Source organism: Pleuronectes platessa, chromosome 14 (assembly GCF_947347685.1).
Source record: "Pleuronectes platessa chromosome 14, fPlePla1.1, whole genome shotgun sequence".
In the NCBI taxonomy this organism is placed as follows: Eukaryota; Metazoa; Chordata; class Actinopteri; order Pleuronectiformes; family Pleuronectidae; genus Pleuronectes; species Pleuronectes platessa.
Window position 1 is genome coordinate 11,500,313 of NC_070639.1, and position 12,234 is coordinate 11,512,546.

Consider the following 12,234-nt stretch of genomic DNA (forward strand, 5'->3'; position numbering starts at 1 on the left):
GTCAGCCGCTGTTGTGCTCCAATCTGCAGTCCAAGTATAACTCCATTATCGAGAGGACTTTAAAATGGGAGCCGTGTGACACACAGCGGGATGATTTAGTTTAATGACCATGGCAGTGACAGCGCTGTGATGGAAATTGGACTCCCCCTGCAAATTTACATCACTTGAGGGTACTTGGGGCTCTTTCAGCGGCTGCACTCCAGAGCATGAGCCATCAGGAGGTCCTGGATATGTCATACTTGTCACCTTCCTTTAAGTGCATCTGCAGACGTGGGAGAGGGATTAATATTATATAGCCTACGGAAGCACAGAGGCCGCCTTATCAGCCCTGCCGATGTGATAAGCACCTCTACCCCCATGAAAAAACCAGGGAAGATCTCCAAGCAAAGAGACAAGCATCTCTTTGTGTGTTTCAATGTGGTTTTAGTGGCAGATATGGTGCAATTTCGCATCTGTTGTAATTTGATGTGCCTGGATCTCCCCCTGTGAAATCGTCTTGATCGCAACATGGGTCCTTTCAATTATTTAGAAAGTTGGCATATGGCTTTGGAGATAGTAATCTGATTTCTTTTGATTTTGAGGTTTTTCAGAATGGCTATGCCACAAGTCCCAATAGCAGCTGTGCGAGGAACCAAAAAAATTGAAAAAGGAAAAAAGCCCGTGTCTGTGATCCTGTTATTTGGAAGCATCGTCCCTCCTCCTCTTTTCACAGAGAGAAAAAAAAACACACCATTGATTTATTTATTTAATAAAAATGTCACTTTTGTGGAAATATTTTCCATCATTGCCGTGACACTCATCTCACATTACATCAATGCAGATGACAGTGTGCACAAATTGCATTGCCCTCAAACTGATTCTGAGCTGTGAATGTAAGTTATGGCAACCATTGCTGTCACTTCAGTTTTATCAGAAAAGCACCCTGTGGAACCATGGAAACAACATGTGATGCACACACACACACACACACTCTCTCTCTCACACACACACACACACACGCAGACACACTGGGTCTTCATGACTTCAGAGGACATTTTCTTAGAGACCTAATCCAACCTTAACCTACATGCATTTCTAACCATTAACCTATTACTTTGACATTTAACGAATCATGTCCTGCAGGCAGGGGACTTGCTTCCCCCCCCCCCCCCCCCCCCCCCCCCCACCCGTGGCAAAGACAAAACCCCATGATGTGAGAGCGTAAACAGATTCAGGGTCCCCACAACCTGAGTAACACCTAAACAACAAACACACACACAGGCACACAAATACGCACACACACACACACACACACAAAATAAGCTACATCAAAGCCAGCATATACTGTAATTAGAATTTATTGAAGCCTATTCAGTCAGAAAAGGTACATGATCTGCCGAGCGCTTGGACTCAGTCCCACACCCTCCATTAAACACACTACAGTGCATTAAGCCGGCGAATTACAAGATGCACAAAAAAAATGAATCATTTGTGAGCGTGTTGCTGCAAATAGGAATATGTCATTTATGTGTCCTGGTTGTACTGTAGCTATGTAAAGCAGCCGTGCGAGCCTACAAAGAGAAAGCACCTGTTTATGTGTAACATCTATGTGTGAGATGTGTTGCACAGCCTGGATTAGAGCACAGACAATCATACATTCACGTAACAGGTGAGGCTCTGACGGTATTTCCAGTCAAAGCCGGGAAAATAAATAACCGCATCAAAGCTGAGAATGCAGAGATATTTCTTTTCATCTTTTGGGAGGAAGAATAAAGAAGCCATGCTCCCTCACAGATGTGGCGTGTTTCTCCTCACACAACACCCAAGATGCGAGCCACCCACCAGCGACAAGGCATGATGACTCGGCAGGCTACCTGGCACCCTCTGTAGTGGTAAGGCCAAGGCCAGTGGCCACGCAGGGGCTCGCAGATTCTCTGACAGTGAGTGTAGCTGCGTTGGCAAGCCGAGCAGCAGATCCCCTGGTGGTCCAGCATGGAGGAGTCAAAGGTCACGGCGGCCTCCTCTCCGGCCGCTCCGCTGCGCTGCAGTTTTGGAAGCAAAGTTAATTTGAAGAGCAGTCTTTTTCTTTTTTAAAACTTGAACCCACATTTGCAATTCAAATGTTCAAAAAAAAACTTCTTATCCTCTAAAAACACGTGACTCCGGCCCTTTCAGGCAACATGAATTTTTATCACCGGTGGGAATTTTCATTTTTGGTTCAGAAGTTTGTCAACTTGGAGCGGCGGCTGTTTCCCCCAGTGACCTGTGATTACAGTTACATATATGACACCTCCCCAAACAGCAGCACCGGTGAAACCCCCACCCCGCTGACCTGAGGAATGAATCCAGTTTTGCAAATTTCCAGGCAGTGCACTTCTATTTCTGTGAGAATGCATTTTTAACAAGGCTGGCTCCTTGAGGATTTTATGTATTCATCTGCAAAAAGTGTTGACAAAACCGAGAAACTTAACTTCTTAAATTAATGTTACTTCAGGGGTTGCTTCAGGCCTCGTTTTTGTGCCTCTTGATAGTTAATCAGTTTACCAGCTCCGGAGTCTTGTTTATCACAAACAGCGGTTGTTGACGAACTTGCTACTCACATGGTAGGGGTTTTCAGGATTGTACGCCGACCCCGCCGCCGACTGAGCCCCCTCCTCCTCGTCTCCTGCCACGACTCTGGAGGCGTCGACCTCGGCGTGACTCACCGGGTCCCCCGCCTCAGCAGGCGCCTCCAACTCCTCCACGCTAAACTGCCGCTTGGCTCGCTGCGTGTCTCTCTTTCTCCTTTCCCCATCTGTTACGGCGGCCACGAGAGGCGAGAGTATTGGGTCAACATCCACAAGACGACATACAGCATGTCCTCAGAGCTCAATCCCACATAGCTGGGTGAGTCTCAGGCGTCCTGAATAATTCAATCAGCAGCAGTGATATCAGGCGCTCTTGCATTTTTCAAGATCATTCTTTTTTAATAGACGACTGCTGCCTTCTTTTGGGTGTAACGACTCTAGATGTAGTTCATAATGTTTGCGATGTTCAGGTGTTTCACAAACTTCTCAGGCAACGCTGTGTCAGCGAGAGGCAGGGAAATCGCAGCCGAGACAACACTATGAGGAAATGTGTGATGCATGGTAGCAGGATGGTTTTTCTATTTGTTTGTTTTTGTTTATTTAGAAGGATCCCCATTAGCTCTACCCTAAGACAAAGCTACTTTTAGTGGGGTCCACATTTAAAACATACATACAGATATAAAAAAATTCTATAGTGGTTATGCAATTTTACCTTTGTCATGATATGCACAGTACATCCCCATCTAGTGTCACAAGTATACAACCTGTGGGATGGAATGAATGGAGAAAAAGCGAAAGATGAAGAGAAGAAGACCTTTGGGGAAAGCAGGTTGGAGCCAGTAAATGGGAAGTTCCCCACAAAGACCCAGAATCTTGTTGCTCAGAAAACTGGTGTCTGTCAGCGGCTGGTCTCCTGCGACCCAAACCAGTAACCCCTCGTCAAACCTCACTGGCATTAATTCATCCATCTGCAAAGAGGAAAAAAAACAGATAATATCATAGAAATCAGTTTTGACAGCGACCCCAAATGTCTCCGGTTTGCCACGTTTGAGGAGTGCTGTGTACGTACCAGGTCGAGCATTAGCGTCTCTTTGTTGTCGGCTCCCACGTGTGGGAGGTTGGCTTTGATTTGAGATTTAATGTAGCACTTGTCACCTCCGAAGAAGCGAATTCCAGTAATCCCCTGCACCGAGTCACAGAGATGTTTACACTGACAGCTTCTATTTATTTATTTTTTGCCGAGCACACAGGAGAAATCCAGGCCCGAACTAAACCCCAGTGAAGAGAGAACAAGGACAAAACTCACTCACTATTTGAAAGTCATGAATCTCCACCGCTTCCCCGGCGCCGCTCCCGGTTCTGAATCTCTCCAGGTTGTTGTCGGAATCAATTTCCACGGAGCCCTCCCTCACCTCCCCATTGATGTTCATGCTGTAACGAACATTATAAACCTGGCAGCAATCACAGTGGAACGTTAAAGTGACTGATTGGTGGAGTTATGTAAATCTCACTGAGGAAAACACAAAGACGTGAGATACAGAAGAAAAACAACTAAGTGCTTTACACAGCTTATTCCCCTGCTCTGTGGTTTTGATGTTTTTCTTCTCCAACAGAAATCCTACATTAGCTAACTGAAAATTTGATTGAAGCACGGGGGGGGGGGGGGGCTCAGAACTATAATGTAGGTGAGCTCATTAGGACACAGATAAACATGATTCTTACAGGATGGAGTGAAAGACAAGTTCTCTTATGCCAATTTCCCAACAATGACATCCTGGCTTTTCCCTTTCCGATATCTGCTACTGTACCATGAAATGAGTCCTCGGTCGCCACTCACATTTTTATCACCGACTTTCCACAGGTAGAGAGCAGCCACGGACGCACACAGCAGCAACACGGCACCGACGATGAGAACCGCGGCTCCACATCTCAGGAGGCGGCCGGCCGGAGCACAGGGGCTGGATGTGCTGTGGCCCTTAAAGTTCCCCAGTGAGCAGAAGGAAGAAAATCACACCCAGCGAACAGCATCCAGGATAAAAGTTAAAACCCCAGGAAGCCTCAACATTTGACAGTTGGCAACATGTCACGGATGCCAATTACATTTGGATTTAAAACAAAGAAAAGTTCAGTAGGTCTGTCTTACCAGAGGAGTGCAGTGTTCAAAACAGCCGTGTCCATGAGGGGTATTAAGGACTTTCTCCACAGACTCTCCCATGCTGGCCTCTGTAATCTCCTCTCTGGTACTGTTACCTCTCTTTGGAGAATCGGGCTATCCGACGGGAGGACTATGTGACGCCTGAGTGTGAATGACGTGCGGTTGATATAATTTCTTTGAGCTAAATTCTTCGTCTGAATGTTACCTGTAGGTGCAGGTTGCCTGAGGTGATGCAGCCATCCTGTGGAACTTAACTAACACCAGAGTTTTGGATCAAACCAGGGCTCATCGCAGATCGGCTGGCATTTTGTTTTAAAGGCAGTGACGCCAGCGGTTGGGTGAAAGACTGTTGTCTACCCTGAGAAGTGTTTTAACACTTTTTACCTTTTTAAACTCAAATAGTTTAACGTCAATCATGAGGACTTTCAAGAAATGAATAAGGAGTATAAGGATTTCCTGTGCTGGTGACAGGTCTCAGCAGTAATGAGCAGTGGACTAACAGTAATCAAACTCATGTGCAGAACCGAGGCTTCTTTGGTCTTCATATTCTTACAGTGCTGTAACTGATTTACAAAATCACACATATTTACACACACACACACATAGAAATAACTTTAATCGTGTAGTTCCTGATTTGAAAATGGGAGAAATTGTAGTTTTGTGGTCAAGGTTACTTGGTCCTTGTCATCACATGAAAGGAAGAAACACTGAGAGAAAACACATTAAAACGTGCAAACGCTGCTGTTGCTTGGAAACGGATTGAACCGCGTCTCTTTGGGATAATTGCGGAGCCGCCAGGCAATCAGAAAAGGTGACGGGATTCTTTGACCTTTGAAATATGTAATTGTAACAGCATTTGATCAGAAATGTAGTATTTGCACGCAAATGGAGGCGACACAGTAGCAGCCTTGTGCACCACGAGCTTGAATATGACATTGACTTATGCTTGCTATCAATTTAGCTGTGAGGCACCATTTGATTTACTGTGGCTCGTAAGCCTTTAAGGCAAATTAAATGCATTCACTTGGCTAATTGAGGTTAGGGCTGTGTCCTTTGTGAGCGTTTCCTCGAGACAGGCCGATAACATTTGAATCCGTGTGAGCCCAGATAACTAAACTGTTGTTGAAAAGCAAAACAACCAGCTTTAATTTAAGCCGTTTATTTGTGTAACAATGTGACAAAATCGCCCATAAACATGGTAATCCTTCATATTGATTGTTTTCCACTGCAGAGAGAAAGGCCCCATTCAGCCTCGGTGTCCATATAGGTCATGCCCTTTAAATAATAATAATGCATGCTCTTGAAAAGTCATAATAAAATTTGTCTTTACACTGAATCATTATGAAAAATATATTATTAATGTACAAAATCTTGCATATTACACATGAGAAAACGAACAGTCTTACATGAGCCAAAGGACACATGACAAACTACAAAACACTGCCACAATCCAACATAGAGTCAGTTAAGATAAAAGTACTGTACAGTATAAAGAGTTCCATTTTTTCTTTTTCTTTTTTACGAGTTTGCATACTCCGGAATCGATATCTCGTCCGCTTCCTGTATTCTGGCCGGCGTCTGCGGACCAACGAGGATGTAATCAAACTCCTGGTGTTGGACCTTCTCGTACACACTCTGCAGCCCGGTGGGTTTGTTCATGTGGGCCGGGTAGTAGTTCTCCCTCCTGCTGTCCCGGGGGAGCGAAGCCGTCTTGGAGAACGTGGAGAGGTGCGGCGCGCAGGCCAGGCTGGTGTTGGGCCTGGTGGCCGAGGGGCTCCAGCAGCGGTCGGAGTGTCCCAGCACTTTGCACTCGCTCGTGCACGCCCAGAGACCTGAGGGAATATCAGCAAATCAGTCAGAATGCGAAGGGATGTAATCCGTTGAGTGTGTGGCTTAGATTTAATCTTCCACATACTTTCATTTGGCTCCGTCTGAATTCCTATTTTAAATGCATTTCATTGTGCTTTTGTGATACTCACTGTTCATTGGCGGCGACTCTTTCTTGTGCACGTCTGCACTCAGGTCCGAGTCGCTGTCGTTGAAGTCGCTGTCCCCTTTCCCACTGTCCTTGCCGCTGATGTGAGGATCTCTTGCTGAGATTGTTGTGAAGGAATTGCCCTTCCATATTGTTATGGGCCTGACGGTTTCCTTCCCATATCCCGGCAACGTAGAATAGCCCTGCTAGCACAGACAGAAAGTTGCAAAGATTTATGAGTCAAACTGCAAAAAGTCGACAGCAACACTGTGACAAACTGTGAAATATCTCTGAAAGAAATAATAATTACAACGTACCTTTAATTTGCCCTCCGCCACCCTGCTGTTGGACTCAAAGATGCCTGCTGTCTGCCTGCCATCTTCGCAGCCTGTGTCTGTCGGGTTGCTGCTGGCCAACTGCGGCTGCTCTGGAAATGGATGGGCATCAAACACTTTCCCTTTGTGGCTGGCAATCACTGAATCGATGTGCCCGCTCTCCACTTGCTCCACGTTGGGCATGTCTTCCTTCTCCTCGCACCCCCTCTCCCTCGTCTCTTTTCTCCTGCGGCTGCAAATGGTTGTAATGAGAACGATCGCCAGCAGGAGGAGAGAGCAGCTCCCTGCCAGTACAATAATTATGGCTATGGACATGTCCCATTCAAAGAGCTCCTCGCCACCATTGGGGGCGAAGGAAGGCAAGCTCGGGAGGGTCCCTTCTATAAAGCTCAGATGTATAATGGCTGAGGAGGTGAGCGCGGGGGATCCATTGTCACTGACCGCCACTGTGACTTTGACATTGTCTGTGAGATCATATGTCAGCTGTCTGCTCACGTGCACCTTCCCTGTCTCCTTGTTGATGGAGAAGCCCAGGTGCCCCCCCTCTGTGATTTTATAGGACAGCTGTGCGTTTATGCCCTCATCGGCATCTGTGGCCTTTATCTGGGTTACCACATAACCTGCAGGTGCATCTTTGGGCAGGAAAACCTCAGCAGAGCCTTTGTAGAGCGGCGGCGAGATGATGGAGGGCTGGTTGTCATTTTGATCAACTATCTTTAGCCGGACGACAGCTGTGCTCTGCAGCTGGGGTGACCCCCCGTCGCTGGCTTGGATGTGCACGTCCAGCACTTTCATCACCTCATAATTAAAACTCCTCAGTGCGTATATGGAGCCAGACACCGAGTTCAGAGACACAAAGGTGTTCACTGGGGAGCCCATGATGACGCTGTCCACGAGCCTGTATGTGATTTTGCCATTGTTGGCCAGATCCGCGTCGCTGGCCTCCACCGTGGTGATGTACGCGCCCGGGGCGTTGTTCTCCACCACGGAAACTTCATACACAGCCTTCGCAAAGTGAGGGGCGTTGTCGTTCACGTCGGTGAGCCGGATGGTGTACTGGGTGATCCTCCTCAGCGGGGGCGACCCGAAGTCCTCGGCCATGACCGTCAAGTTGTACTCGCTGATCCTCTCCCGGTCCAGGACGGCCGCGGTCACGATCATGTAGCTGTCCTCGTACGCCTGGCGCAGCTTGAAGTGGTCGTGGCCGAACAAGGTGCAGTGGACCTGGCTGTTCACACCCGAGTCCCTGTCCAAGGTGCTGATCAGCGCCACCAGGCTGTCCCGCTCCGCCGCCTCGCTGATGTGCGCGATGCCCGTGGTGATGGAGGTCATGGGGGTGATGCTGATCTCTGGGGCATTGTCATTGACGTCGGTGACGTGAATGATGATTTTGCACACGGAGGGGGTCGGGTTGGATCCCAGGTCGGTCGCCTGCACGTCCAGCTCGTACGTGCGTTTGTCCTCGAAATCCACGGGGCTCCTGAGCGTCAGGCGGCCCGACGTACTATCCACGTGGAAAAGTTCTCGGATCTCGCGGGGGACCTGTTTCCCGAACCGGTACACCACCTCCCCGTTCGAACCCTCGTCCGCGTCCACCGCGTTCAGGCTCAGGATGACTGTGCCAACCGGTGCGTCCTCGGGCAAACTCACCGAGAAGCTGTTCTGGTCAAAAACGGGGCTATTGTCGTTAAAGTCCGTCACTCTGACGGTGATCTTTGTTGACCCTGATCTGTGTGGGTTCCCGCCGTCTGTGGCCACCAGCTCCACGGTGTATGACGCCTGAGTCTCCCTGTCTAGCTCCTTCATTAGCACCAATTCCGCATATTTAACCCCATCCGCTCTCAGGAGCACGTCAATGGTGAAGTGACTGTTGACGGAGATCTGGTAGCTTTGGATGTAGTTTGACCCGACGTCTGCGTCCGCGGCTGGGTCCAGAGGGACCCGGGACCCCACCGCGGCGTTCTCCGAGATCTCCACTATGGACTCCCGGCTCGGGAACTCCGGAGAGTTGTCGTTGATGTCCCTCACCTCCACCTCGACGTGGATCAATTTGTAGCGCTCTTTGGAGAAATTCACCACGTCAAAAGTGATGAGGCACTGTGGAGTGTGTCTGCACATCCTCTCCCGGTCGATGCGCTCCACGACGGTGAGCTGCCCGTCGCTCTCCCGCACCCTGATGAACGAGTCGTTGAATTGTTTCATCATCCTAAAATTGGTCTTGGAGGAGTGAGACGGACTCAAGGACATGTCCTTGGCCAGGTTTCCAATCACCGTGCCCGGCGCGTCCTCCTCGTTGGTCTGGTATCGAATAGTATTCCCGTCGCTCTGTGCCACCGAGGCGAATAAAAACTGATGGACGGAAAACATAATAATCCACCGGTACCAATAAGTTGTAAATCTCCCCCGCATCATCTTCGCGGTGATGTCCCCCTCGGTGGGCAGCCTCATTGTGTGCGCAGCCGACGAGACCTCTGGCTCTCCATGCAGCCCCCGCCTGTACCAACTGAGATGTGCTGAAAGTGAAAGTTACTCGCTCCTTTTGCGCGCAGCCAGTCAGACACGCTTGTTGCCTCGCCTCCCGACACAGCTCCCAATTCTGCCGCGGCGGGGGTTTATACGGCTCCTCATGCTAATGAGACCGAGTGTGGCCAATCCCTCACTTTAGAATTAAAAATACCCTCTTGCGAAAAAAGAGCTATAAGCCTGTTTTTTTGAAGAAAGTTGCTAAAATATGAAAAAGGCGCAGAGAGATATGGCACCGCTCGGAGATAGTCCCTGCGCTCTTTATCGTCTCGCCACAGCCATTACCGAGTGATGGTTTTATTTAGCAAAGCTCCCCTTTCTTTCTTTTGATGTTTAGGTTATTGTCTGTCGAGCGTGCAAGTGCAAGAGTAGGTGTGCATGTGTACGCGTGCGTGCACTCGCGAGAGCGTCTCGGTTGTTTTTGGAGAGCTGCTCATTTGGGAACAGCTTAATTATCTTCTGCTCGCTCTGAAGTGATGCTGGATCAATCTCTTGATATAACGACAGCAGACTGTTTCACGTGGTTTTATCCCCAGGAACAGAAAGAACATGTCTGTATCCACCAATTAAATTGTTTAACCTGGTAAGAGCAGATGAGAAATGTATCAGAAGAGATTTTGAAGAGACGCATTCTCTCAATTTAGACATCAAGAGATTGTTTATCTTCCCAAATTCAAGTTCAGACCCCAACTCCATGTCCCCCTGATTCATGGGAAACATATTGAAAAGTAATACATTTTTATCTGCGGGGTTTAAATAACACCCCCCCCCCCCCCCCACACACACACACACACTCACACACACACACACCACCCCACTGTGAAGGAACAGCCTGACTCCCAGCTGTTATGAATTCCAAATACCTTTAAATTCAACTTGCAGTCGGCGCTCTGTGATATTACCATTTATTTCCTCCACCCTTTAATGCATGGATTAACACGATGATGGAAATCTCCATATGGCCCCACCAATGTAGACTATGGTGTCCACATATGCAGTACTTTCTTGAAGTTTGAGTTTCAGGTCCCAATTTCCCGCTATTATACGTTTTTAGAGGATAACTGTAGATCATGTTTGAGCAGTAATTCTGAAAATAGTTTGGGGAAGAGACTTTTCCCTTTTCAACATGACAATAGTCTGTGAGGAAGGATTTCTGAGAAGAGTATGTTCTGGAAGAGATATGTGGATAAGCTATCATCTCCGCCCTGTAGCACTGAGTGGATCTGGAATCCTGACAGTGAGGTGACCCTATCACCTGATATCAGCGCCCGACCTCACCAACCTCTGCAAGAGAAAACCTCTGCATGTAGTATCCCCAGTCCTGTAAACTATCCCTTCCTGTGAGGCTGAGTGTGTTGGAGACAGATTGTTTACTCCAATACCTTTGGAATGACATGTCCCCAAAACCATTAAATGAGCTGTTGGCACACTTTGTTCAGGTGTCCACTGACTTTTGGCTGTGTAGTGAACCATGCATGTCAAAGGTTGGACATAAACACCACAGTCTGTGTAACTGGTGGAGTCAATGTCTCTGCTGGGATTTGTTAGATTGGAAGCACTGGACCCCGTTTATTCTGAGAAACCAAGTGTAAAACAAATCGTCTGATCGATCCATCTTCACATATGTGGAGCAACACAAATTAAACATCAGAGGTAGGTCAGCATATGATTCTATGACTTTCAACAGACACACACACTTACAAGGAGGTGTTCCCAACAGTGGTTATATGGGGAAGAGGACCTAAAACGTTCCACAATACACAATGCAGGCCTGTGCATGCCACTATGTGCAAATATGTTGCCTAACTATAATAATAATATGAATTAGAATAATACTGCAGTGTGTTTGTATTGTCACATCTGTACAGTCAACAGTAGCACAGTCGCCTGCCACTAGTGTTGCAGGAATACTGACTGAAGCGACATATTCCCCCGATTTTCTAGTATTTGTTTATGTGTGTGCACAGTTTAAACAGTTTCAAACCTGTGAGAAGCTAATTCCCTGTTTTATTTTTATCTTATTTACTTTCCAAAAACTGAGTGTGCGTGCCCTTCACTTACTTCTTTTCAGATGTTCTGTCAAACCTCTACTGAAGCTTATAAGATTTGACTGAGTGAATATTCTTCTACAAAATAATTATGCTTTTTTTTTGCACCTCTTTGTTCTGCTGGAAATCTCTGTGTATGAATGTTCTTTCAGCCAGTACCTTAAGAGGAATCTGCAAACAATTTACCTCTTAATATGAACTTCTCCATCAGAGCTGAGGAGAGCTGTTGGAATAGAGGGGCGTGTTTTGCTCTCATGAATTGATTAGTCCACAGGGAGCTGTGTCTACAGCACAGAAACAATAATACAGAACTAACCATGTAAATACTCATCGGACTCACTCTGAAAAGCATCCGGGGCCCGACTGAAATCCTGGAGGCTGCAGTGAGGTTGTGTTACAGTTTGCAGGGGTTTCAGATTTGTCAATATTCCTGGAGTTCAGCCACTTCATAGTTCAGGGTCCCCATCCCTAATCCTATGTGTTATTAATATGGGGATGGTACAGTACTTTCATTCAAGTGAAATGTCCGAAAAATATTAATCTACTCTTCTATCTAATAATGCCAGAAATGCTCCTGTCTGTGTGGAACGTCAATCTCTAGAACTGTTCATCTTATCACATTAACACTTGAGATGTGTATAGTCAAGGGCTC

General features: G+C 47.3%; 2 protein-coding genes across 2 annotated transcripts; both read right to left on the minus strand.

Moving 5' to 3' along the window:
* Positions 1-1,790: 1,790 nt before the first annotated feature.
* cnmd (chondromodulin) lies at positions 1,791-12,032 on the minus strand. Its single transcript, XM_053440332.1, has 9 exons — positions 11,923-12,032; positions 11,596-11,621; positions 4,690-4,754; positions 4,384-4,521; positions 3,857-3,997; positions 3,616-3,729; positions 3,361-3,514; positions 2,580-2,773; positions 1,791-2,021 (listed from the first exon to the last, which is right to left on the minus strand). Exons 1-9 carry the CDS (start codon positions 12,030-12,032, stop codon positions 1,791-1,793), a joined length of 1,173 nt encoding a protein of 390 aa, XP_053296307.1.
* si:ch211-199f5.1 (protocadherin-8) lies at positions 6,220-9,459 on the minus strand. Its single transcript, XM_053440169.1, has 3 exons — positions 6,994-9,459; positions 6,681-6,879; positions 6,220-6,533 (listed from the first exon to the last, which is right to left on the minus strand). The coding sequence occupies exons 1-3, from the start codon at positions 9,457-9,459 to the stop codon at positions 6,220-6,222; spliced, it is 2,979 nt and encodes a 992-aa protein (XP_053296144.1).
* Positions 12,033-12,234: the final 202 nt, after the last annotated feature.

Excerpts from the sequence above, each read along its gene's own strand:
- si:ch211-199f5.1 (XM_053440169.1), bottom strand. The coding sequence starts at position 9,459 with ATGAGGCTGCCCACCGAGGGGGACATCACCGCGAAGATGATGCGGGGG. Across the intron at positions 6,880-6,993 it reads TGGCGGAGGGCAAATTAAAG|GGCTATTCTACGTTGCCGGG; the intron begins GTACGTTGTAAT and ends CTGTGCTAGCAG. Across the intron at positions 6,534-6,680 it reads AGAGTCGCCGCCAATGAACA|GTCTCTGGGCGTGCACGAGC; the intron begins GTGAGTATCACA and ends ATATTCCCTCAG.
- cnmd (XM_053440332.1), bottom strand. The coding sequence starts at position 12,032 with ATGAAGTGGCTGAACTCCAGGAATATTGACAAATCTGAAACCCCTGCA. Across the intron at positions 11,622-11,922 it reads GGCCCCGGATGCTTTTCAGA|AGGTTTGACAGAACATCTGA; the intron begins GTGAGTCCGATG and ends AAGCTTCAGTAG. Across the intron at positions 4,522-4,689 it reads TTGAACACTGCACTCCTCTG|GGCCACAGCACATCCAGCCC; the intron begins GTAAGACAGACC and ends GGGAACTTTAAG.